General features: G+C 45.2%; 1 protein-coding gene across 1 annotated transcript in view; it reads right to left on the reverse strand.

Moving 5' to 3' along the window:
- Nucleotides 1–27,698, reverse strand: part of TENM4 (teneurin transmembrane protein 4) — a 382,101-nt gene that overhangs the window by 132,220 nt on the left and 222,183 nt on the right. The window contains 2 exon segments of the mRNA XM_090265745.1: nucleotides 5,294–5,488; nucleotides 7,454–7,555. Coding sequence (XP_090121871.1) covers nucleotides 5,294–5,488; nucleotides 7,454–7,555 — 297 coding nt within the window.

Raw genomic sequence — 27,698 nt, forward strand, 5'->3', positions numbered from 1 at the left:
TAATGATAGTTGTGTTACTAGAGCTGATTTTCCTAAATCAAAGCCTTAATTATGGGGCTGTACAAAATTAGCAGAAACTTCTAATCTTCCATGAAGCACTGCATAGGAAATAGTGGAAGAAGAATATTGTAGGTTAACTTATCGCGTGGCTTCAGTTCACATGGAAAGTGCAAAAGGCAGCAGAGAGAAGACAGAACTGGCAAAGAAGGTTGGTCCATTTCTCTTTTCAACCAAAAAGTGTTACCAGTCTTGTATTTTGGGTGGCAGGGGATTCTATTCAACTCGCAGTTGTAAGGGGAGATTAGTGTCCTAGCCACCCCCCCCCCCCCCCCCCCCCCCGTGTAGCTGTTGGGAAAATCATGTTGATGGAGTTCATGAGGAAGCTCTATGCTGCAAAGAAAATATTTTAGAATTTTAAAACTCTGAGGTCCTAAGTTCAAGGGTCACAAGACAAAATATACTCATTCTATGACCATGGTCAAGTCACAGATCTGCTCTGAACTTCCATCTATAAAGCAGGTATGGTAAAATTACCTATCTCTCAGGTTCCTATGAGGACCAAATGACATTGAAGATTTGAAAGGGCTGTATAAACTCTAAACTGTTGGAAATAGTTGTTTTTCTGTCCTATCAGGACATTCTGCAGCATGACTTAAGCAAACTGTGGTCAGAGCTCATTTATAATTCAGACATGCTTGTAGTTTATTTATCAATTAAATTTTATAACCCAGTATATTTGACTTTTGCACAAAAAACTGGGAAACCCAGCCTGGGTATATTAAGAGTCTCAGACACAAATGAGCAGACTTTATAAATGGCAACATTCTGGAAACAGGCTATTTTGAGGGCCAGCTTATTAAGAAAGCTCTTTTACCATTTAGGTTTTTAAAGGAGTTCAGCTGAATGACCTAAGTGATAAATAAGAAGACTAGAGGTCAGGAGCAAACCACTTGCTAAAAACATAGTAATGATAACACAATCAGCAATAATAACAATTAATTTTAATTTAGTCCCCCTCCTGTGCCATATTTTGCTATTAAAGTTTTTATACATATATATAATCTCACTTGACCTCAACACCAACTATTTGATGTAGATTCCATTATTATACTCATTTTACAGATGAGGAAACTGAAACACAGAGAAGTTAAATAACTTGCCCAAGATCCCACAGTGGTAATTCAAATTTGAATCACTCTTGCCTAGTATTGATCTCTTGCTATTTCCTTTATAATTTTATTGGTTCAAAATTGTACATTTATACACAAATATAGACATAAGCACATAAAAGAGTTAAAAATAGGAAAACAAGGAAAGAAATAGGGCAAAGTGGAGAATTAATAAAGCCAAATGAAGGCAAAGAATCTCTTCTCTTCCAGTCTCAGGACACCATTTAATAATGGTTCAAGCAAGACCTGGTGCAGCGCCTGGTAATTTAAAAAAATAAAAATAATAATAGTGATAAATTTTCATGACTTGCCTCAGATCTCAGAATCTCAGAAGGATTATTTCAGCCCATTAGGCTACTATGATAATTCCCTAGATCCAGAGAGTTTTCCAACTGGACAGGAAATGAGTCAGCAATTTCTATCCCAAGACCTATAAAGGCACTTCCGGCTCCAAGCTGTCTCTGAGGAGCCCATGAGGTTGAATCTATAAATCTACACTGTTAGTGAGCAAGCCGAGAGGGTGCCAAGTTTAGCAAGAGGACCTTGGCGTCACAGTCCTGTTCTTCCTCAGACACAGTAAGTCTGCTAGGGACCCAGGAACCAGCAGAGTGAATCCCACGCTCTCTGGGAAGCTGGTTCAGGCAAGGAAAGATCAGAGGGAATTGATGAGAGGCTACCTCCAGGCAATTCATCATCAATTAATCATAACTTCTGAAGGTCAAAGCAAGAGAGGCAGTGCAGGCAAGTTTCACAGAGGACTGTATCTCAAGGGAGAGTGGCTCCAGGAAACCTAAGCTGAGCCAGCTGAGGCTCCTGCTGGGAGAACACTGGCCCTGTGCATCCTAAACTTGGGGCCATTATCAATGCCATAGGATACTCTGCCAAAGAGATCCTATGTAGGCTGTGGATCTGCGCTCCCTTCCCGCGGCCTCTGGGGTGACAGGAACCCTAAGGCGGATTGAAGTGGTCTCTGTCCATCACACTGGATGGTTTCCCAGGTGATAATTATCTTGCAGGGAACTGTGCCTAACGGGAAGAATGGGCTGCCTGGGGCGGGGAGCTCTGTGCTGGAGGGGATGCCGGAGAACTTGGCAGGGAGGAAGGCTGCACTTCGCTTAGACAGTCTCACTTAGTTTCTCCTTAGAAGGGGTGCCAAACAGTTATATTTTTTCCTCTGAAGAGCTTGCCGTTCAGGCCAAACTTTCTGGAAGAAACTTAGCCCGCTGATGAAATGATGAAACCTGCATGGTCCAGCTGTAAACACAGCTCTTGCCCCCAATGTTCCACGCTTCAGTGACCACACAGGTGATTAGAGGCTCTTCAGGACCAAAAGCACAGTCTCACTTTTCACTGCAAAAGGGCCGAAGCTGTTCTCTCCTGCCCTTCCCCCAACCCCCTTCAAGAGTCCCCTTGGCGTGGTTCAGGCTTTTAAAAAAATATAGAGCAATAAACTTCAGAAGAAGGAAGCAGGAGGGGGGGGAGGGAGTAAGCTTGTTAGCTGATGTTTTATAAACACAGTGAAACCCGTTAGAAGAGAGTTGAGCGAGGAGGGGAGACAGGATGGGGGAGGGCAAAGGCCCCAAGAAACCTCCATTATAAACACAAGGACTATACAATGATGCTTCATCAGAGAAACAGAAATAATAAAAGGAATCAGTACCAGATGGGCCTTCTCAGAAAAGAAAGCAGGAGTAAAAACATTTCTTTTCAAATAGATAATGTAAATCAAAGAGCTAAATAACTTCTTTTTTTCTCTTTGTAAGTACCCTTGCACTCTGGGGCACTGTCCAGGGCCAGTGGATCTGGACAGCTCCCCCTCCTTGGCCCACACAGCGTGGTAGGTTGGGGGGCAGCCCCACAGTTCCAAGAGGAATGTCCTCTTTGTTTTTCTTTCCTTCTCAGGGTCTTCACCTCAAGCGACTAAACTGAAAAGGGAAAGCAGATGAAGGTCACCATCAGGATGAGAAAGCTGAGTTCCTTTGTGCGAGGGGCTGGGACGGGCTGGCACGCCTCCTCTGTCAGACAGCCTCACGTAATCTGCGTCCATGTTAATAGGTCCGAATCAGGACCTCCAGTCACATTTGGGGTTTACAGACAGTCTGTCTCAGAGAGGTGATGCTTTTCAGGCATTAATCCCTTCCTGTTCCCCACTCTTTTAAAATGGGCCCATTATAGTCTTTCTCTCTCTAGATTTTTAAGAGAAAATGATGCCTTGAGAGGAGACTATCACCAGATGAGTTTAGAAGGCTAGCTTCTTCCACTCAATAGAGAAGGTAGTAAGGGCACCAGACAGGGGACAGTGGGAGGTAATAATAACTCTTAGCATCATCCATCAGTTTGAAGGTGAAGTCCATCCGTTTCAAAAGTACTTGGATGAAATGAGTAAAACAGGAAACATGCTTCAGTTGTCACCAGAATAATACTAATAATATAAAAGGTAACATTTACAGAGCATTAACTGTGTGTCAGAAACTGAACTAAGTGCTTTACGTGGGTCATTTAATTCGCTCCTCTCAACAGCCCCCCGAGGAAGGCATTCCCATTTTATAGACAAGGGAACTGAGGCTAGTTAATGGCACAGCCATGACTCAAACCTACAGCTATGCACTCTTAAAGGCTACGCTATATTGCTTGTGAATAAGACCCCTCCTTTCATCTGGAAATTCTATGCGGCCAAGGGGAGAGACTACTGGATCGGAAGTGAGAATACCTGGGTTGAACTGCAACCTGGTCATCAGTTAGCTCTATGACCATGGTGAAGTCACTGCCCATTCCTGGGTCTGAGCTCCTTAATCTGTGAAATACAAATATATTCTTACCTCACCTAGTTAGATTTTCTGGGAAAGAACTGATGTCATGGTTATATCAGCAGTTCACTTTCTAGCCTTGGTCTATATAGAAATACGAGGCCTGTACAGAAAAAAGTCCAGCCATTGTTAATATAATGAGAACAGTTTGCATGTCATTGATGTAACCTGGCAGCCAAGGAGGGTGGACAGGAACGTCCATGTGTGAACAATGACCACCTCACTGCACTAGTCAGTGGGGGCGGTAGGTGCTGTTGGGTGAGCATGTGTACTGTGTGGCTGTCACATTCAAAATGATTGAGCAAGTAGAGCAATGAATCTGCATCAAATTTTGTGTTAAGCTTGAACATTCCCCTGCGGAAACTATTCGGATGATTCAGAAGGTCACAGGTATGAGCCACTGGTGTCTGGCAGCTTCATCACGACAACACACTGCTAATGCATCACGTCTTGTGCAGTTTTTTGGCAAAACATCAAATCACTCAGGTGACTCAGGCCCTACAGCCTAGGTTTGGCACCCTGAAACTTCTGGCTTTCCCAAAATTAAAATCACCTTTGAAAGGGAAGAGATTTCAGACCATCAATGAGATTCAGGACTATATGATGGGGTAGCTGATGGTGATTGGGAGAACTGTGTGAGGTCCCAAGGTGCCTACTTCGAAGAGGACGGAGGCATCATTGTCCTATGTACAGTGTTTCTTGTATCACCTTCAATAAATGTCTCTATTTTTCATATTATATGGCTGAAAACTTTCTGGACAGACCTTATATATATACCTTATGAAGGAGAGAGACATGCTTATGAGCACCTGAGAGCCAGATACATGAACACACACACATGCAAAGACAGAGTCTGGAGGTCTACAATATATTCATACTTCAGAAATGGGGTGCAGATAAGCTTAAAGGGGAGTAGAAAATACTTGGGCTACGGAGACAGAAAGATTGGGCTCCAACCCAGCCCTGCCATCTTCTAGCTGTGTGACCTTCGGCAAGTCATTTGACGCTCCCAGTCTTTGTCTCCTCAACTATAAAATGAAGATGACTCCCCTTCCTAGTGGGGTTAAATAATACAAGGCCTCTATCACAGCCTTGTACACAGTAAGTACTCAATGCAACACTTCCCTTCACTGAGCAGACCAGAATTTGAATGTCCTCTTCCTTTCGGTTAATTCCTGTTGCTGAGGGGTTCCTGGCTCAGGGGGTGGGGAATCACAGGGTGGCTCACGTGGCTTCCTCTGCTCTCTGGATGCCCTCCCTGTGTGCAGACCTCTAAGTCCAAGAGAGGTGCTGGCGCAGTCTGCGCGCAAACCTTACCTTCCTCACAGTTCTCGCCCTTGTAGCCGGGGTTGCAGATGCAGGTGCCCATGATGCAGGTGCCATGGTTGCTGCAGGCCACATCGATACACTGGTTGGTGGGCACATCACACTCGGCGCCCTTCCAGCCGCTGTGGCACAGACACCGGCCCTTCATGTACTGGCCATTCCCACTACATAGCACGGGGCAGGAGGCTGTGGAGAAGGGCACAGGAGGCCTTGGCGTGAATCGAAGCCCAGCAACCCCCCACTAGCCTTCGCCCCTTCCTCCCCTTGGCCTGCCGGCTTGACCAAGAGACTCAAGTGCTTCGCCACAATTCCCACAGGTGCCCATCTGCTTCTCATGTTTTATCTCATTCCAGCTTAAGCACGCCTGGAGCTGTAGGCAAAGGTGTGCAGTGCGGGGCCTGGCAGAGCTGGTTCCCGCGGAGCCCTGCTTGTCCTCGTCCCCCTTATACTCCAGGTGCGGCACGGTGGTTGCAGGAACCTTGGATGGAAAGCTTCAATCTGTGCCTTGGGCCCACTAGAGAAGACAGCCGGCCTCCTACCTGCCTAAATCCCTCCTCCGATGCTCTCCTGCTAATTGCACTTCATTTTGCTTCCCAAACCTCATCTGCAGCGCCACTTACTGTCGCCTTTAAGCAGCAAATCTCAGTTGTTCTTGCCTTTCAGGCCTCCACTAAAACCCCATGTACCACTGCCCCATAAGAGACAGAGTAGCTGAGTCCAACTTAGCTCTTGAAAGCATTATCTTTCCATTCTGCCTCTCAGCATAAAGTGTTTTGTGAACACCTGTGTGGAGGACACTATATAAAAATAAATTATATTTCATTGTGCTGTAAGTACCTCCTGGCCTTAGTGAGAAGGCTGTTTCATACATGACTCTTCACTTCAAGCGCATATGGGATGAGACAGTAATTGTCATTAGAAGGAATGACTCATCTCTTCTCTCTGTGCCACCTTCCCCGGGCCCCCACCTGGCATCCTGTGTTTTGAAAGAGCTCAGCAGGTAATCACTGTGCTGTCTCAGGGCTGCAGGCTCTGCTGCCTCAAACTGAGTCTCTTTCTCATTGGAAGGAATTGGCAGGCTCCCCAAAGCAGCGTCATATCGCTATATTTTCAGGGTGCTGTTTCCTCAGCCTGGAAAGCTATCTCTGGCTTCCACCAATGAACAATGGCTCAAGTATCAGGTCCCCATTCCCAGTGTCACCTCATCTGGGGAGCCTCCCCTTGTCCTCATCCCATCCAAGCTAAGACAGCGGCTCCCTTTCACTCTAATAGGAGCTCCCTGCATGTGACCTACCTATAGGGCATCTCCTATTAGCTGCTTTGTAATTGTTGATTTTGTCTGCTTCCCATTCTGAGAGCTCCTGGGCATGCTCAGTGTGGTAACCTCAGTGTCTAGCCCAGGACCATGCCCGGAAGGGCACAAAGCAAATGCCTGCTGAACGATCGAAGAGGCAGAAAGACCAAAGAAAGGGGCCATTTGAGCTTCCCCAAAAGGAGTGCCAAATTCTCAGAACTACAGGTCTCCTTTGGCATTTTCCTTGTTAATTCTTCCAGGACACATATGAAGGCCAAATGCACAGAGTAGATCATGGGAAGCCTTTAAGCTCTTGTAATAGTGGTTATCGTTAGCACCGTATGTGCCCAAATCTGAAGCAAGATTAGGGTTCTATGTGGAGAAGAGCAGTCTTGCCTTCCAAGTCCTTGGTGGTTTTAGCCATGATTCTGCAATAACTGAGCAGCAAATCAGCCTCCCCCCGGCCTGCACAGGGTCAGGAAGAAAGTACACTAAATAAAGATGAACTTCAAAGACCCTTGGCTGATCACTCCTCTAAGGGGAAATCAACTTTTAAAAGGACCCCATGCCACTCCCTCTGCTCCTACAAGGGAACGTGAAGTTCACTGTGGCTGCCCCGGTCAAGGCCCTTCCTTCCAGAGCTCCCCAGTCATGCACACGGGGGTCACAATGGCTAATGAGGCCATGCGCTGCCTGCAGGCCTCCCTCCTAGGGTTTCTGAAGAATGGCTCTTGGGAGCCCTTCTCCCGAGAGTCAAGAGGTGGGCTGGAGTTCTGCTCTTGCCCCGAGAAGTGGAAGCTGAGCTGCCCGAGGGACCCGGGGGTAGAAATTTCAGGCCAGCACTGCAGGGCTCTCACCTCTGCCGCAGTCAGGGCCCAGGAAGCCCAGGAAGCAGTGGCAGGTCCCGGAGATGCAGTCCCCATTGCCATAGCAGTTGCTGGGGCAGTTATCCACCGATTCTGGGGGAGAAAAGAGAAGGGGAGCTGAAAACAGAAACTTCTTTCCCCAAACTGAGGCCCCAGGAATCAAGCCTCAGGTTAACCAGGGCTCACACATTTGAGTTCTTCTGGCTCAGTCACTGAAAGCAACCAATTGAGTTAAAAAAAATTACACGTTATTTTACTCTTACTGAGGTCCATCTCAAATGACATTAAGAGACCTGTTCTGGAAAATGTCTGCTAAACCAATTATTTATAAATCAAATTTGTATATACAAATACATTAGCAAATTTTCTTTAAAAACATTGGGGAAAAATAGTTTAACTTATTAGTAGTGGTTATCTTTGGATCCTGGGTTACTGGGCAATTCTTGTGGTCTTTATACTTTTCTGTGTTTTATATTTTTCTCACAATGGGCTGATATTCCAGGAATTTGTTTTTTAAAGATCCTGAGCATTTGCAAATCTGTCTTTTCCCACCCTGCTCCATTCACCACCTGCAGCCTGAGTGATGTCTCTGAAACAAATCTGATCCTGTCACTCTCCTACTAAAAACCCTTCAATGGGAGAGAAATGAAAAAAACCAAGCTCGTTTAGAAGGCATAGGAGTTCCTTTTCATACCCCCTTGGCCCCAGCTTCTGCTGTCATCATGCCCACCTTTGCAAAGATGTTACTTTCTCCAAGTCTCCCTCATACTTTGGGATTGTCTGTGTGACATGCCAAGGAAATACAGAATTCATTTCAGAAAGATTTTAGTAAAAATCTTAGCTGGGAAGTCTGTTCATGTGGAACTGCCCACTCCTCACTGTTGCTGGCTGCGGAATAAAGGAAAGAAGGCACTATATTGTGAATGCCTTCTTTGTGCCATGTATTTCCACAAAGTTTATCTCATTTCACTCTCACCAAATCCAAAAGGATGGATTGTTATTTGTATTTAAAGAAGAAAAAAAGAAGGTGGCTGAGAGACGAAGTAACTTGCTGAAGGCCACACAGTTACTGTGTCATGGATGGGAAGTGTCCAACCCAGGCCTTTGGACTCCATGCCTGGTCTTCTTCAATAATATTATGCTCTCTGGGTCTTAAAGGAACTTCTTCCACAGCAGAAGCCAGGAGGATGATTGAGGTGACAGATCTGCGGGACAGTGAGGCTGGTCCTGAAGATAGAAAAGGACCCAGTTGGAAGGTAGAGAATTCTAGAAGTTGTAGAGCTTAAAGGGATCCAAGAGACCATCTAGCCCAATGCTTTCATTTAACAGAGAAGGAAACAGAGAGCAGAGTGAGTCCACAGAGTCAGAGTGGAAAGTAGAAGAAAAGGTTAGTAAGGTGGGCAGAGTGGAGAATTCAACCACATGTCTTAGCTCACAACTCTAAGTCTCAAAGCCAAGGCTAGTGCCTCTATCAAATGAGATGTTACTGTATAAAACTTGAGTCTTGCTGACAGGACATTTGCAGCCTGACTGGGAGAAAGAGGTCACACTGTCACCCAGGTAGCAGCTCAGTACATGGAAGCAGCTCTGCCTACAGGTAAGGCAACCTGGTTATGGAGCCCATTCTTCTGCTACCATGGTGGGTGACCTAAAGCTACTTCCATCCTGTCTCTGGGTTTCACCTTCCTCATATGTGAAATAAAGGTGATGGCAGAGATGACCCCTAGGATTGCTTCCTGATCTCAAATTCTATGAGTCTATAATTATTTAAGAGAGCAACTGTGCAGAAAAGGCATCCAGACAAGGGCATGAAGCCTTAAATGCAACAAAGCATTTAGTGCCAATGCAACACCAGCTGCTATGGGGCAAAACCAGCAGAGGGCAGGCTTCTCGGAGGAGGTGGGCTTGAGGAATGCTGGGTATGGGTAGAGAAGAGAAAAGGTGGGGAGATGGTGATGAGTTCATAGCATGGTGTACTTCCCAAAACGGTCTTTCCCCAACTGTCTGCCATTACCAACTTGGAAACCACTTAAAAAGTTTGGAAATAGGATTTAAACGTGTGGTTCCTTTTGTTAGTGGGTGGGAAATTCCACTTATTCCATGTTGTTCCTCTGCTAACATGAGCAACATTTTACACTACTACAGAATTAAGAACAAGATGGTGTAATCCAGCATATGTTCCTGTTTCAGGGCAAAGTGGTCTGAATCCCAGCAGAACAAGGCCCACAAGCCAGGGCCCTGAGTATCTCTGCTCTCCATTGGCTTTGCTTGGAAGAATCCATGTTCCTGACCGATACCTTTAAGTTTAAAATGGCTTCTTAAACATTTTTTTTTCTAAAGAATGACTTAGATCATTTCATTTTGAATATTCTTTTAAAAATAAGAATGTTGAATCAAGTTTAAGGTAACATTATTTTCACTTATAGCTACTGGCTAAAGGTACAACTGGAGGGTGGGTTCCACCTATAGTATTGCAGGAGTACTAGACAGACAGGCGGAAGGTCTGGCCTCTGGGTCTTGTTCTGCTACTGAATGGCTGTGGAGCCTGGACCATGTCACTTCATCTTTCTGCACCTGCTTCCTCGTCCTTGCACTAGCTCCTCCTGTACCTGCCTGCGTGGCAACTCCTACTCCTTCTTTCAAATCCAGCTCAAAGGTCACCTCCTTCTTAAACAGGCAAAGTTACACCAAGACTCTCTTTGCCTTCACTCCTACTAAAGCCCCAAACAGTCCTCATTATTGACTGTGAACTCCCCGAGGGCAGGAACTAAGTTCATTCATTTATGTATTTGCCTCGGTTCACAGAGGGCCTGAATAAACATTTGTTGCGATCTCTGAAAGAATTCAACTGGATGATCTCAGAGATCTCTCCCAGATCTAAAACCCTGTGGTTTAGTTCTTCCCAAAACCATGGTATAAAACAGTCTCCTAATAAAAGTTACTGTAATTACCAGTTGCATTTTGAACAGGATCAATTGCAGGTAAGTGTTACATACATTTTGATTTATGAAGCCTGCAAGATACAAACCTGTTAATCATCTGCCAGAAAGCCTTCACAGTGAAAAAGCGTATTTTCTGTGACTGCGTGTAGTGTTGGCTGCTGAACCTGACAGCACAGAATGCTGTGTGCTACAAAACTTGTCCGAGGCTGCCGGTTTCAGAGAAGGCAGAAGTTTTAGAAAACATGGAATAATTCTATGATAGTAACAAGGAAGTAAAAGGGAGACATTTGGAGAACATTTCCTTTTGATGAAATGTTTATGTATATAGTTTTTCTTCCACTTGGAAAGATTTCAACTAGTTGGCGTCCACCTGGGATCCCACAAATAGTAAGTTTGCACTGACGAGGTATCTCCACCCTAAACGCTAGTGCAGAAGGGACACTCACTGGTGTGGGAGAAGTGTGAACCTTACTGAATAAATCTGTTATGTTTCCAATCAGTGTCTGGGGAATTTCTTCCCTCTATCATTCCCTCCTGCTTTGCTCATGTCCCAACAGCAGCTGCCTTCATTTTGCAAGAAGGTGTGCCTTTAGATCTGCTCAAATCTAAATGAAAACTCCAGCTGCCCACGAATGACTGATTTCCATAAGCGGGTATATGGTATATTGGAAAACAGGGCTCTCCCCCTGCCCCAGCTTTGTTTTTCTATCACAGCAGTAGGTCCTGCTAGAAAATTTGATTCTCAGGAACTTGTTTTTCCCCTTCCATCAATATTGAAATGCAGAGTTTGAATGTTTTCTTAGCTCTTTCTCTGGACATGTGTTGGGAGTGGGCGTGTTTTCTGCATGTTGAACAAAATATTGCTCGAAACACAAAGAGGCATCTGCAGAAGGAAGACAAGACACCAGTGTTCTCTGCTGGAGGAGACCTGGGAGACAAGAAACCGGAGGCCTCAGGACCCACTGCCTTGCCTCATTCTGTCTACTCATTACACTTTTCCAGAAACAAATCATTAGCACTGACATGCCAAGGTGAAAGGATAACAGTTGATAAATATGTCCTCCTGAGACCAGGGTTGGTGCCTGGAAAAGCCTGCCTTCATTTGCCACCATTTTCTTTTCTGTTTTGAAATCCCAAAGCCTTGTTTTGTAGGAAACAAGGAGAGACCATGGAAGAAAGTCCTGCCTGGAAAAGGACTACTGGGAGCCTAGCTGGCCACTGAGCTTCTGCTTCCCAGGGGCAGTTATATGAGAAGAGGAAAGGAGGCTCTTCTCTGTCACCTCCCCAGAGCACAGCTTTGCACCCTGCTCTGAGCAGGCACACCTCAGTCCTCATCGGAGCCCGATGCTGGCTTCTAGCACCAAAGTGAGAAGGAACCAGCTGTGAGTGGAGTCGGAGCTTACTAATCGTCCTTGATCTCTCTCTCTGCTCACCCAGCACCATCCCTCCCACCAAGCTCCTCTGTCTTGTTCCCCTGTGATGTGTCCCGGATAACAGAAGCTTGTTTTTACTAGCTACAACTCCTGTCCTTATTTCTCTTCTCTCTCCTTAAATTGTAAAAGCAAATGCTGGCAAATGTTTGGGAGTGCTCAGTCGAGGAAACAAGGTCTACCTATTACCTGGCAGAGATCTACTTTCTGATGCCTCCTTTTGGCTTCTCTGTGGGATGAATGCAAATGCTTCAGGCAAGAAGGAAAGAACCTGGATGCAGGACAGCCAGTTGGATGACTGGATGCGTCATCTTGACTGCAGCTAGTGACATTTACGGTTTAGGTTACATCTATTACATCCTCTTTGATCCTGAAAGGGGGTTGGGATTATTGTTGGCAACTGAAAGAAGAGAGGGAAACAAACTATGTAGCATAACTGGGATTTAATTCTACAGCAGCTCAAGGTTGAGAGAAGACTCTAATACAGACCTTCTGATGCCCTCAAATGGAACAGTGAAAGACATGTCCTATATTCTAGTTCATTCTGTTATCATAATTTTGAGAAATAGGTACCTTTGCCACCATTTCACCATCTCAGATGGAGACTGAGAGCTGACACCACTTTCTCAAGGTCACAGCTCTAAGAGCAAATGTGAGATGTGAACCAAGTTCTATCTGAAGCCAAAGTTTGTGGTTTATGGTCTGGACCAAAGGCTGGGCTCCTGAGCCAGGCTGCCTCCCACTAGCAACATGCCCTTTGGACCAGTCACCTCTAAGCACCACTTTCCCAATCTGTGAAATGAGGTTAATAATAGCACTCATTTCAGAGGGTTATTCTGAAGAGCAAAAAGTTTAATGCTGTGCATATAAAGAGGTTTGCTCAGGGTGTGGCTGAGCTGGTATTTCGATTTAAAGAAAGGGTCATATATGCATCTCATTTGTGAACCAAAACAACATACTGAGTTGGTCTAATGAATCTACACCAAGCCATGTGGGTACTGGGGATAAACACACACATATGCATATAAAACATGCAGAAACTCCCCACGGTTAAAATGGGAAACCAAATCTGCACTGAGGTGAATGTGGAGAAGGCAGGGTGTTTGGGTAAATTCCCTCCTGGGGAAAAGCACTGTCAAAGCAAATTAAACCTGTTGTCTCCCAGAAGCCCAAACACAGGCAGACTCATGCCAACAACTGAAAGAACTTCCTCCCTCTGCACTCTAGATTGGCACTGGGCAGGTGCCAGGTGCTGGAAAGCTGGTCCATGGCCCGGAGGTGTCAATCCCTGTAGGTGCCCCAGCTTTCTCTGCAGATGATGGAAATCAAATGCTTTTCATCTGCAACAGTCTAGGTCAATACAATGACAAGAATTTGACAAAGCCCCTGACAGCCTGGGCTTAAAGCCAGTTCTGCACTGGCATTTGAACTGGGAGATCTGTTTTCAATCATACCCAGAAATTTACCAACCACTATTAAGAGCAGTTCTGAGGAGGGGTCTGGTAAAAAGATTGTTCCCTCGATTATATTCGGTCTTGGTTCTTTGTTAATTATTTACTTGGGGGCAAACCAAATTTCATCAGTGAGATTGTGAACTCCTTGAAGACAAGCATCATGTCTGGTTCTTCAGAGTTTGGTGAGTGCTACACACAAAGCAAGTGCTCAGAAATACTTATTGTTGAGGAACTCAGCAGGAATACAAGAGAGAAATGAAATGTATGACAGTGGTCAGGGCAGCATGCATGGCACAACAGTCAGGGTCAAGAGAATAACTGGTGGCCTTGCCCTATATTTTTTATGCACAAAGCCTAGAATGAATGAAGGGAGTGGCAGGAGGCTCAGTTTTGTATGGTACTCTCAACCAGATTTGCAGTTCAGTAGTTCACATCTGGGGGCCATATTTAAGAGCCTGATAAGATAAACTGGAATGTGTTCATCAAAGAACAACCAGAAGGACAAGAGAGCTTGAAACCACATTTCAAATAAAGAATTCTTGAAGGAATTGGGAATTTAGCTTACTAAGAGGGTAGGAACTCTGTATAAAAATATATGAAGCGCTGACATGTGAAATAAGGATTATACTTTTGTTTTGTGGCCCTAAGAGGTTGACGCAGGTCCAATGAGTCAGGACTAGAGTCTTTGGGAAATAGATTTATTTCCAAAGAAGGAAGAAAGTGTACCACTTACTGTGTTGGGTTATATTCTGTGAATGGGTATGTATGTACCGAAATACTGTACATTTCTTGAGGGTAGGAAATATGCTATTCATCTCTGAATCTTCAATAAATAGTATCACTCATCCTTGACTCAAAGCAGGTGGTAAATGAATGTTAGCCAGATGGATGACTAAATGAATAGACTAGGTAACCTATCAAGTCATAGATTTTCAGTTGCTGGATGTATTCAAGAGGAGGGTAAATTAATGACTAGTGGGGATACTGCAGGGTGATTAAAGATAAGCCGTATGCCATCTTCCAAACTTGAAATCTTATGATTCTATAGTCATGGTGGGAGGGAACATGCCTGGTCTATATCAAGAAACTTGGGTTCTAGTTCTATGCCTGCCACCAGCTTGTTAGTGACCTTGGCCTAGTCCTTTTATCTCAGGGACTTTCTTTTCACCTCCAAACTGCATTAAATTTATTCAGCATTTATTTACTGAGCATCTACTCTGGCTCAGGAAGTGTTCCAGGCAAAGTGGATGGCTTGGTTGATCTTTCAGATATAACATCCTGTGATCTAATGGATTAAACCAAATTGTTAGTACTTAGATACAGATTAAAAAAAAAACAACAACAAAACTTAGATCATCGTTATGTTTAGAACCTGAGGGAGAAAAAGGAAGTTTGTTGTTCAAGGGCAGACTCCAACTTTTCAAACCTCTCTGCTGTGTCTTCAGATAAGTATTGTGTGGTCACCTGTCCTGGGAGAGGGGTCTCCGGTGAGTCACCGAGGCTGCGTGAGCAGGGACGGGACTGGAGAGCGAGTGGCTCACTGGCTGCCTCTAGCTAAAGAGCTCCCACATCCTTTCCTGGGACTGCTGGCTGCGGTTCTCACTGATGTCAGAGTCCCCGCCGCTGGCTCTGGTTCTGCTGCCTTTCCCAGGGACCCGGCACGTGCATCGTCTCCTCCACGCCCAGTGCGCCCATGCCAGAGGCCACCGAGACACACACGTCAAACGGTGATGAGACTGACAGGTGCTACGCTGTTCAAGAGGGGAGGTGCTGCTCACGGGCTTGGAGACGCTTTTCCTCCCCTTATAGATGTATCAGTCCTTCACCCTCAGCTCCTTCTGAGGAGCTCTGCTCTGCCCACAGTTCCTGCCTAAGTGGCAGGCACAGGTAGACAAGATGATGCCACCTCCTCGCTGGCCTGAGGTGACTGGACAGGATGAGCACCTGACCCAAGGATACCCCATCCATAGGCCGACTGACCAGCACTCTCTGACATGGCCATAGTTCCAGCCTGTAGTATTTGAACTCAAATGTACTCAGAGAATGTGGCGGTCAGTGATGAGAACATGAGAGCAGAAGTCAGAGGATACGATGGAAAGAGAGGGGCTGGTGAGGTTATTCTGGCCTGGTAGGAGCCGAGGTTCGGAGGAAGCAGTCCTGAGTGAGAGAGGACGCTGGCCTGTCAGCAGGGAGCGGTGAATGGAGCTGAAGCTCGAGAGAGGCCAGGACGCCACAGCAAGAGGCCACACAGCTCATGACAAGAAGAGGACGAATGGGGGCCTGGAGCTGCCTGCACCTCCAGAGGCTTTTCAGTGCCTATTTTAGTCCCAGACAGTGTCCATCTTTTGGAAGCTACTTCATTGCCACACCTGCCTGTCCTTGAGGTTACTAGAGTGTGGTTTTGCTCCTTGCAGCCGAAAGAATCCTGACACATCCATTCACCTTGGGCCTGATCAGGCTCTCCCTGGCAGTTTGTAGGCTTTGATAACTAGGACTTAAGTTTTTAAAGCATTTCTACATACAGTTTTGTTTGACCCTTACAATAGCTCTGTATGGAGGAAGGGAAGGTGTTATTTATTATTCCCTGTTTTGTAGATGAGAACATGAAGGCACGGAGAACTCACGGAGGTTCATGCAGCTGTAAGTGACAGGACTATCAAATCCTACGTAATCTAGGGCTTCCTTCATTGCACCACCGCCGCTGGTCCCATAGGAACACCTGCTGATCCCACTCCTTCTGCCTCAGTCCGTCAGTTACACAGTGAGGGCGACACAAAGGGTGCTGCCAGGACCAGGAAATTCCAAATAGCACCTATTTTAGTTTTGTTCATTGAAATTCTGATTTTAAAACATACCTACTAGTGTTCAAAAATGAAAATGCAGTTCGAGCCACTCACAACCATATCATACTGGACAACAGTACTGATCCATTTACTCATTATCATTTATTCATTCAAATGAGTCTCTGTGCACTCCACTGCGCTGATGCCATCAAGAGGATCCAAAGTGAGGTCCTGGTTCTCAAGGAACAGCAGAGAGGCTTTAGGCTTTGGAGTAGGAACAGATCTGGGCTTTACTTCTAAAGGTGAGACTTAGAATGTCACTGGATCTGAGATCTCGGTTTATTTATCTGTGAAATGAGAAAACCGCTGTCTTACATCCTTGTTGTGAAGATTAAATAAAACCACTATGTACATATATGTATGTGTATATATAGACATACACCTGATATATAGAAGATGCTCAGGAAATGTTGCTTTATTCCTATCTCTAGTATAGTATCAGGGATCATCAAATTTTAGCCTGTATCAATGCCCTGAAGGGTTTGCTAAAACATGGATTGCTAGGCCCAACCCCCAGGGTTTCTGATTTAACAGGTCTGGGGTAGGATCCCAGGTAATGCTGATGCCCTTGGTCTAGGTACCACTTTAAGAGACACTGATCTGGAAGAAAGGCTGAGACTTTACACACAGGTCTATCAAAACAAGCAAGAGGGGAGAGAAAGATCCAAACTGAATGAATGCAAAAAACTTGTGGCCCACTTCCAAAGAGGAGGGCTTGGTCCTCCAGGAGGTGGTATTTGAATCGCTCTTAAAGAATAGGCAGTCTTTTGAAATGCAAAGCAGTTCTGGGCAAGATGGGGGTCGAGTAAGCCAGATCCAGAATAATCATCTTTGCTGCTCCCACACAGTGACCTGCTGATCATCATGCCAACTTCATGTCAAGCTGTCTTCAGAACAAATTATTTAAGAAATCAGTTTTTTAAAAGCTCAACTCAGCCGCTGGCTAGAGGGTTCCATCTAATGAGCATCACTTTGTGCTGAATTATTCTGTGATGACAGACAATGAGGGAAGAGAAACAGGCTCTGAGGAGATGGGGTGGGGGAGCTGCTAATTATTCACCAATCATTTATCAGGGCTTGTCGCCAAGCTTGATACTGCTTACAAACCTTGAGAAAACCAACCCCCTTCCCCCACTTGTATCAGCATAGCCAGGACTGAAAATGCACAGAACTACGTAGAAATGACCTAGATCCCTGTGGGTTAAAACTCCCACGCCAGCCTGGACTTCACTTGGAAAATGGAAATGTCTGGTCAATGTTACCTCTGGCCTGACCTGCTGCGTCGGCATCCTCAGTGGACGTCTGCCTCCAACCTTGCCCCTTTCGGTCAATTCCTGTCAGCCACAGCTGTCATCCTGGAATTGTGTCTCTCCAGGCCACTGTTCCATTACATCCAGCATAGATATCACAAACTGGAGGCTTGTGGACACTTTTGTTTGGAAAGTGTTTTAAAAACTTTGAATTAGTTGTCAAGGTTTTTTTTAAAGGAGAGTTCATAGAAAAATTGTACTGGTTTTTCTTGAAAAATTGGAAAATTCAGTGTGGCAACAATCTCCACTCATTCAGGAAAGGCCCAGACACTGGGGTTGACAAACTCCGTATCTGCAGCTGCCTGCACTGCTGCCATCTGCCTGGTCCCCCAGATACAGATATATATGTCCCTGGCCTGGAGGAGTGTTTCCCAACGCTCATCCCAGTACTGTCTTACGTTGTTGTCTAGTCACATACACCTGTTCTATTATTCACTTGTTTTTTTTCCTGACTCACTTATTTTCTTCTTTTTTTAAGTATATTTTATTGATTTTGTTGTTACAGGTGTCCCAATTACTTTTCTCTTTGCTCCCTTCCACCCAATCCCCCTCCCTCCAGGAGTCCCTCCCCCCTTAGTTCATGTTCATGGGTTGTGCATATAAGTTCTTTGGCTTCACCCTTACCTATATTATTCTTAACTTCCTCCTGTCTATTTTGTACCAACTGATTATGCTTCTTAGTCCCTGCACCATTTCCCCATTTCTCCCCCTTCCCCCTCCCAGCTGATAACCTTCCAAATGATCCCCATACCTATGATTCTGTTCCTATTCTGGTTGTTTGCTTAGTTTATTTTTGTTTTTATTTTTTTAGGTTCTATTGTTGATAGTTGTGAGCCTGTTGTTATTTTAATGTTCATAGTTTTGATCCTCTTTTCTTAAATAAGTCCCTTTAACATTTTATATAACAGTGGTTTGGATTTGATGAACTCCTTCAGTTTTACTTTGTCCTGGAAGCACTTCATCTGCCCTTCTATTCTGAATGATAGCTTTGCTGAATAGAATAATCTTGGTTGTAGGTCCTTGCTTTTCATCACTTGGAATACTTCTCAACAGCCCCTTCTTGCCTGCAAAGTTTTTTTTGAGAAATCAGTTGATACTCTTATAGGAACCGCTTTGTAGGTAATTATCTTCTTTTCTTTTGCTGCTTTTAAGATTCTCTCTTTATCTTTCACCTTTGGCACTTTAATTATGATGTGTCTTGGTGTGGTCCTCTTTGGGTCTAGCTTGTTTGGGATTCTTTGTGCTTCCTGGACTTGTATGTCTATTTCCTCTGCCAAATTTGGGAAGTTTTCCTTCATTATTTTTTCACATATGTTTTCAATATCTTGCTCTTCCTCTTCTCTTTCTGGCACCCCTATGATTCGGATGTTGGCACATTTAAAGTTGTCCCAGAGGTTCCTAAGCCTCTCCTTTTTTTTTCTGTCAATTTTTGTTTCTTCATTCTATATTGGTTGACTGTTTATTTCTTCCTATGCTCCAAATCAGTGGTTTGAACCCTGGTTTCCTTCCCTTCACCATTTGGTTTCATGTGGATTTTCCTTCGTTTCACTTTGGATAGCCTTCATTTCTTCCCTCCTATGTTTGCCTTACTCAAGCATATCTGCCAGGTCTGTGAGCATCATTATCACCAGTGTTTTGAACTCTGTAGCTGTTAGGTTGGCTATTTCCTTGTCTGTTAGGTTGGTCAGCTCATTGTTGTTTAGTTCTCCTCCTGAAACCTTAATCTGTTCCCTCTTTTGGGCCATACTCCTCTGTCTCCTCAACTTAACAGACTCTTGTCTTTGCCTGTGTCTTAGGTAGAGTTGTTGTACCTGTATGTTGTAAGGGGCGGAGCCCTAGGCTTTTGTAAGTACAGGGTGACCCATTTCACCACGTTGTGGTGCTGTATGTGGGGGAGGAGTCAGAGAGGGAACAATGCCTCTTGTTCAGCACTTGCCCCCTTTCCAGGCACTTCTCCCACTTCCCATATGGGAATGGTGCCTCTCTAGCTGTGGTTCCCAGATGGGTGGGTCTGCAGACATTTGAGGACGTGAGGGCCCTCTTAACAAATGGACTGTGCTTAGAGACTGGTAGTTTCTTACTCTACCCCAACCTCCACTTGTTTTCACAGCCAGAAGCAAGGAGGCTTTATTTTCCCTGGCACTGGAACCATGAGCTGCGCGACCTAGTATGGTTCTGGGAGTGCTTCCCAGGTGTGCTTCCCTACTTTTTTTAGTGTGTAACTCCACTTTCCACTGATCTGTCGTTGCTGCTGCTGCCACAGCCACTGTTGCTGCAGTCGCCTCCAGACCATGTCCTCTCTGCCCAGCTCCGCCCCTCCTACCTGTCTGGATGAGTATTTTTTCTTTATATCTTTGATTGTTGGACTTCCATGCAGCTTGATTTTCTGGAACTTCTGGTTGTCCCTGGTTTTGAGGTAGCTATATTCCTTCTTAGTTGTGGAGGAAGATGCAGTGTGTCTACCTATGCCTTCATCTTGACCAAAAGTTCTGACTCACTTCTTCTCTTACTTTAACAGAAATTCAATATCATTATGAAATAATGGTTCAGCATATCTAATTATACTTTTTTCCCCCAGTTTACTAAAATAAATTCATAATTTTTGACAAAAAAATCTGTGATCTCAAATAATCTTAAGAAGTACACTTTTAGAAACACCAGCAAGGGAAAAGCCCAAATTTCTGAACCGAGAGTTTAAGGCTCCAATTTCCTTTTTCAAACTAATTTCTTTGTCACAAGGGTCCTCCACATGTCCACTTTGTGCTGCTACCAAATCGCTCCCCACCTGTTCCTGAGCCCACACAACCTTTTCATCTTCCCTGATTGTGCCAACGTTGGTGACTTCACCTGCAAAGCCGTCTGCCCACCCCCTTGCCCCTGTCCAGGCCCTAACCATCCTTCTTCATGGCCCAACTTAAATATTATGCTTTCCATGAAGCCTCCCTAGATCCCTTCTAGCAAGAGAGGTTTCTCTCTCATTTGAATCCTAATGGCACTTTATCACCTACTGCTTTCCACCTTGAAGTATAGTTATTTATGAATATGTCCTTTTCCCTTAGTAGACTGCAAATTCCTTGAAAGTAAGGGATCCATTTCCAAGTCACATCTTCTCCGAGTCTCCCAGGGACTAGCATACTGCCTCGTCTAGAGTAGCTACTCACTCAGCACTTGTCAAATATCAAATGACAAATGGCAACAGTGCTTGATTTCTGTCTCCAAACCTGAGGCTGGCCTCCTTCTGTGGAGTTTGGACGGTTCATGTCCTAGCTTTTTTCTTTTCCTTTTTTCAAATTTTATTTTTATAAACTTTTTCCCCAGACCTGCAGCTTCACTTTCATTTCTCTTCCTCTGGGCCTCTTACATTCAGCTAGCCCCTGTACTGGGCTCTCTTTGTCCAAAACAGCACTAACCATGGGTCCAGGGCATATGCAATAGTAAAATTTTGCAGGGCCCCAAATCTGTTTTCTAGCAAGAGCCGTCAGGATGGCTTCTGTGAATTATATACTTGAATGACTTCTTCCAGGACATAACACAATCAAATGATTAACAAGGTGGATAAATTCTCAGACCCTGGTGGATTTTTCTTTACAATAATGATAATGTGTTGGTCTGTTTCACAATGATTTGAACAGTATTTCTTTCTTATTTATCTAGTAGGGAATACTCAGCACAATAACTTGGGTCTATATCTTTGGGCCAGAGGCCAAGCTGGAGTTCTATTGGACACCAAATCCTATCAGAGATTATGGTAATGTAATTATATGTTCAAGTTAAATATTTTATAGCTGCTCTAGCCACCTAGACAGAGCACTCCCTCAGCCTCTAGGCAGAAACTACCCAATGACAAAAACAAAAGCTACATATCTTGCAAGAAACTGAGAAATAATTGTTGCTGTTGTGAAAGTTTATGAAACCTTCTGGCCATCTCTGACTCTTTGACAGTAGCAGGACTTTAAGACACCGCTGTACTAGCTTCTAATATAAATGTGAGTTCCTGCCTGGCCCTGACTGAGAGGGAAGTGTCACCAATTCCCTGACCAATGAAAGGCTGGCCTGTCCCTGTGCCAGGGCTGTCTGCTCTCTACCTAGTGAGAAGTTTGGAAGTGGGGTTTCTAGCTCCTGCTCTCGGCTATCTGCATGCCTGAATGACGCGGGCTGCTGGGGCCCCTGGAGCACTAGGCTGCAGCCCTGTGACTGGCTAGCCTTCCTCCCCATCCCTGGTTTCTTGTACTTGTCCATTGGGCTGGAGTGTGAGCATAGACCCAGGCGTGCTCAGTTCTTCAGGGCTGGACACTGCCTCTGGCATGATTTGACTTCACTCAGCTGGAACTTCCTGACCATGACTGAGCACAGACTATGCAATCGGATGGACTTGGGTGTGACTTCCAGCTCTGAGCCTCACTAGCTGTACAACCCTGGATATATCATTTAGGATCTCTGAACCCTAAATAAACACTGGTTTCCTTACTGATCTCATAGAAAGGCTGGGGAGTAAATGAATTAATGCATGTAATGCATTAAATGTCTCTTCAGGGGCAGGTAAAACGAAACCAAGTCAAAATAAACCAAACAGAGCCAATCTGTTTTGGACAGGCCAGGTCAGAGGCTGTCTGGTATAACAGAAAGAGCACAGGCTTTAGAGTGAGACCCTGGGTGTTCTCATCCCACTCTACTACTACCTGTGTGACCTTGAACAAGTCACTTCACCTTTCTGTGTCCCACTTGTCTTGTCTGTAAAATGGGAGTGACTATACACTGTGTGATACTCAGTAGGTATTAGCAGCTGGGTGACTATGAACAGGGGGCCATGGACCCTTCCAAATGGGTATTTCCTGGCTGTCCTCTGGCTGACCTCATGTGTGTGGGTACATGCACTTTCTAACCACAGGACAAGAGAAAGCTGACTCTAAGCCTGGGAAAGTAGCAACTAACGCTCCAACACCATCGCCACACAGTGCTGACTTATCTTATTAAGACACATATAAGTCCATGGGAGATTATGTTTCTTCCATCTGCACAGCACACTACAACATCCTGGGATGTGCCTGCATGGACATAGTGGGGACACTGAATCCTCTCTTCCTTTCAGCTCATACCTCCAAGGCATGGATGTACATTCTATAGACAACACCCCCTCTTTCTGTGACAGACGAGTTGTGAGAGTCCAGACTCTCCTAGACCCTCAGGGACATTTCCCGTGTACTCCTTCACACCGCAACCCCCTGGCTCATTCCCTTTGTTCGGCTTGCTCTGAGCCCCTTGGCTGAAGCTATGACATGGGAGGTTGGTTCTGATGACTGGGCCTGACCCATCACGACAGCCAGGGTGTGAGCTCAGGAGCTGAAGGCGGCACGCACACACGCACACGCCTATATGAGAACAGGAGCTGCCACCTGCCCACTGTTAAAACTGAGGGTGATGGGCGCTAATGCTAGGCTTACTGGGTCTTGAGGCTTCCAAAAAAGGTCGTAGAAAGCAGGAAAAACAGCTTGTCACCTTCCAGGGGAACAGACCCCCAGCTGAGCTGGGGTAAAAGGCACTTTGATCCTGAGCCCTGTACTTGTAGAGATAATATCTCTGCCTGTCTTGGCCTTAGCAGCTGCAGAGCCTTCTGTCACTTCGCTTCCATTCCTGGCAGGTGGCCAGTGTTCCAAAGGACACAGGTGCATGTCCTTTTCAAAGCAGCTGGGTCTGAGGGGGCTGCTGCTCTGGTCATCTGATGGTTTTAAAGGTTGAGGAGGAGCAGTTTTTGTTCATGATGGCTGAGTATCACCCCTCTTCCCTCTCAGACCCTGGGCACATCCCAACCTTCACGTTCAACTGCCAGGACAGGAAATTAAGAGAAAGGCACTGGCTAGAGAACACTTTCAAAGACATCCTCTGAAAGTCAAAGATGGGCTAAAATATTTGACTTCTCACTTTTGCTCTCTAAGCTTCTTAGATTTCTAGCAGAGCTACAGGTTTTTAATAATAAAGTAATAAATGCAGATATCCAATAAGGTAACAACAACGAGAACAATAGCCATCGTCTATTGAGTCCTGCTATGTGCTAAGCACTGTGATAATCACACTAATCTCATATGTCACCTCATTTAACTGTCATCCCAGCATTAAGAGTTAAGTGTCATTATCCACACTTTACAGATGAAGAATTGGAGGTTTAGAGAAGTGGGAAGTGGACATCAACTGATTTCATCGCTCCCTCCTCTGCACAGGTTTGCTCAAGCTTTCATGACAGCTCAAGAGGAACTGCATGGCACTTAGGCATCTCCATGCCTGCTTCTTCCACTGCACTCAGTGCTTTGGAGGGCCAAGGTGGGGTCTAAGCCTTTCTGCAACCCCAGCTCCTAGGTCAAGGCCAGGCCAAGAGCAAATGCTTGGTAAATAGTCTGCTGAGAGATCATGAAGGCACAGCCTTGGCCCTCTGACCTCAGCCTGACATGGGTGACAAGGAGCTGGCTCATGATGCAGTAAGTGCCTGCAGTGAATATACATGTGAAGCCCAGAGGAGGAAGCAGCACTTCGGGGCTCTCCGTGGAAGCAGAGTAGCTCAGCACTGGGGCTGGGGAGAGCGTCTCCATGCAGGGAAAGGCCTTTTGGGAACTTAGAAAAAGCAGACCACGGTCAAACGGTCAAACGTCGGTGTTCTCAGAGTCAGGTAGGGCGGCAGGGCTGGAATGGAGGATGAGCAGCAGAATTCATGCTGTGAAAGGCAGTCAGGTCATGGATGCCAGTAATGAGGGGCAAAGGACTTCGCACAGCCTGAGCTGGAGGCCCGAAGGAGCTTCACTTCAGGCAAATCAAAGTGCCTACTGTTGTAAGTATCTCTCCTTCTGAAACAACCTTTTGAGATGAACAGTAACCAGATTGGTTGGAACTACAGGTCTGAGCCTACGGCTCTGATTCCCACCAAGAAAACACCTTCATTCAGACTTCCAGCTTGTCAACAGGTCTCTGCTTTGGGGTTCAGATTCAAAGTACAAATGAAAGAAAATAACATAGGAGCCCAGTGAGCGCCAGGCAGATGCCAATGTGCTATCTTATTAAATTCCTCTGTAGCTCAGGGAGATAATCACCTTTCTCAAGGTCACACACTGGGTGGCCACAGAACTGGGATGGGAGCCGCCCTTCTCATTCCCAGAGGCACTCAGCCTTAGCCTGCACTCCAGTAGCTTCTCACCCTGGATTTTTGTTCTGTGGCCCCTCCCTCCCTTTCTTCAAATCCAAATCCTATGCCTTCTTGCTCCACACTAGGTTGGAGTGACCTTGCCTGTTGGCCTTCTCAAAATTCCCTTAACAATTCACGTCGCACTGCATGGTCCCCCAATCTGTTGTCCTCAGTGCTATTAGTGTTATGTCTTCTCTGGCTTTGAGAGGACAAGGACCCCAGACTTTCATGCACTTGCCTCCCTAAGGGAGCAGCTTAGTGCTTTGCTCAAATAAATAAATGTACAATCAATACCTTTTTTATTTTTAAATTCTCACCCAAGAATATATTCACTAATTTTAGAGAGAGGAAGGGAGAAAAAGAGAGAAAAACATCAATCAGTAGCTTCCTGTATGCACTTTGATTGGGGGTTGAACCCGCAACCTAGGTATGTGCCCTGAACAGGAATTTAACCTGCAACCTTTTGATGTATAGGAAGATGCTGCTCCAACCAACTGAGCCACCCGGCCAGGGCTCAATGCAAATGGTTTTAAATTGATTTGCTTTTTATCAGAATTAGTAGAGCTGGCTATCCAAAAGTAAAAAGTAAATCTGGACAACTGTGTGACTTTTGTAAAAACAATAATTATGCAAGTGGACTTGGGAATAACAATAATAGTAACATCTGTTGTGCACGTAGAGGGGAGCCTGCTCTGCACACTCCGCCCTGCTGCGGTCTGCTGTTTTCTAGGCCTGCTACACATCCCTTATTCTGGGATTTCTCTTCACCTCTCATTTACTGAACTCCTTGTTTGCTCTACCCCCCTTGTCCCCAGCTTCCTGCTTCTTGGTTTACTTTACGGTTTTGGTGGGGTGCATTTCCCAGCAGCTTCCCGAGAAAAGGTAATGGGAGGTATGAATTTAGTGCATGGCTATACATATCTTTATTCTACCCTAGATTGATAATTTGATTGTCTATGTGAGATGAAGGGGAAACCCTAAGGCTCTAATTGCTGCTGCTTACATATCACTTAGACCTGAACCCACCCATGTGTCAGCCCCAGGCCTCACCCCTGCCCTCTGCTGCACCCGGAGCCTTGCTCCAGAGGCTTGCCTGCGCTCTGCTCCTCCCGGCCGCCTCCATCAGCAGGGGCTCAGTATTCAGCTTTCTCCATGCTGCTAACTCAACCCGTTTTCTTTTTTCCTGACAACTCCTGATGGCTATTGCCTCTTATTCTTTTTGTCCTTGTAGGTTTGTTCCTCATTGGTTTGTTTTAAATCATTGCTCTCATTATGGTGGAACTCCAGTGGGGAGACAAATTTAACACCCAACAGCAAATTTTTCTCAGTGAAATCTGAGACAATTTTGTAGTCCGTCTTTCCGGAAGCACTCTTCGCTCAGCTTTCAGAATAGCATATCTCTGACAGCCACCCATCCCCACTCATCTTTTCTGGTTCTTCATCTACAAGTTAAATGCTGGCGATCCTCAGGCATCTGTCTTACATCCTTCCCCCTTCCCACCTCTTGCCACGCACCTTGCTCTCCCTATCAGTTTTTTGGAGGTCTGAGCTTAGATGTCATATACTCAAAATAAGCCTTTCCTGATCCTACCCCAATTAGGTTAGCCCCCCTTGTTCATTGCACCCCAAGACCCTACCCCTCTCCTTCATAACCCATCACAGTCACATTACTGGTCAATGTCCTCCCTGCAGGCTGAGAGAGCCACAAGGGCACATCCCTGTGTTCACAGCTGTCACCATTGCCACAGCAGAGGGCATGGCAGGTAGACAGTGTGGAAGAAACACATACTGGGTGGATGCTTGCTTGCAAGGATAAATGAATGAACGGACCAATCAATCAAACAGAATTGGATTCAAACCCAGGCTTGTCCATATACTTGATGTGTGATCTTGGACCCCCCCCCCCCCCCAAAAAAAAAACCTTTCCTTTTGAAGCTCAGCTGCTGCTGCTTCCACTAAATAGGAACAATAATCCGAGTACCATCCTACTTCACTGGGTTGTAAAGAACAAAACAAAAATGAAAAAAAACCTGCATGCCACTGTGTTGAGTAAGCTAAAAGTCCTATACAACACAAGGGGTCATTACTATTGTGGTGAACTCTGCTACACAGAAAATTCTCGTCTGTTTTGGGTTTGTAGGATGCAGGAAACAGAACTGCAGGCTCAGGTTTCAAATCTCAGGATTCTTTCAAATCTGCTTTCCTTCTTAAAGTGAATTCCACTAAGCCTTCTCTGGTATCCTCCAACACTAGGCATTCAGAATGGACAGACCACCTGTGCTCTTGCCTTTCACCTTAAGCAAAGCTGATTTAGAAAGCACGGTGTGCCTTCACAGTTAATAGTTTTCACTTAATGTATTCTTTAAAAAGAACAACAACAACAACAAAAAAAAAACAATGAAAAAATTTATGTACACAGAGGTGTGTGACAGAGACCTGAAGAAACACATGCATGCCTGTAGCACCTACAGCACTTAAGAAATTACATTGGCAGCAGACTTTGGTTCAACTAAGATCCTTTTCCCATCCTCTAGATTTGCCCATTCTATCACTTGTGCAAATTAGGGAGAACAGGAAACTTTTACAAAATCCCAGCTCCTAGGTTGACCATAGTCTCCTTTTTCAGAGCCCCCACTGGCTGGAGCTTTGAGGCACTGCATTAAGTTCAAATTGGAAGAGCTCCAGACTCCAATGGCCAGCCTAACAAACACCCTGACCAACACCTTCTAAATGTCATTTTGGTTTCAACAGCAGGAAGTGGGCAGGTGGAAACAGCAGTGGTCTCAGAGTAGAGAGAGCTGAGTTCGAGTTCAAATTCTCCTTCTCGACTATTGAATTCGGCAATTACATTGTTATTAACAGATGGGTTCATACTGTAAACGTAACTTCTGTCCTCATTTTTAATGTCTGAATAATATTCATTAAGTGAAATTCCAAAATTTGCTTGTAGGCCTTATTATTAAAAATTGTATTGTTTCCAAATTTTCACAACTGTAAGTAATGCTGAGATAAGCAAGCAGCTCTTCAAAGGTATTGGTTTATTTCTTTAAGAAAGACTCTCAGAAATTGAAAATGTGAACATTTTTATG

The sequence above is a fragment of the Furipterus horrens genome, unplaced genomic scaffold (assembly GCF_987537825.1).
Source record: "Furipterus horrens unplaced genomic scaffold, mFurHor1.1.pri manual_scaffold_2, whole genome shotgun sequence".
Classification (NCBI taxonomy): Eukaryota; Metazoa; Chordata; class Mammalia; order Chiroptera; family Furipteridae; genus Furipterus; species Furipterus horrens.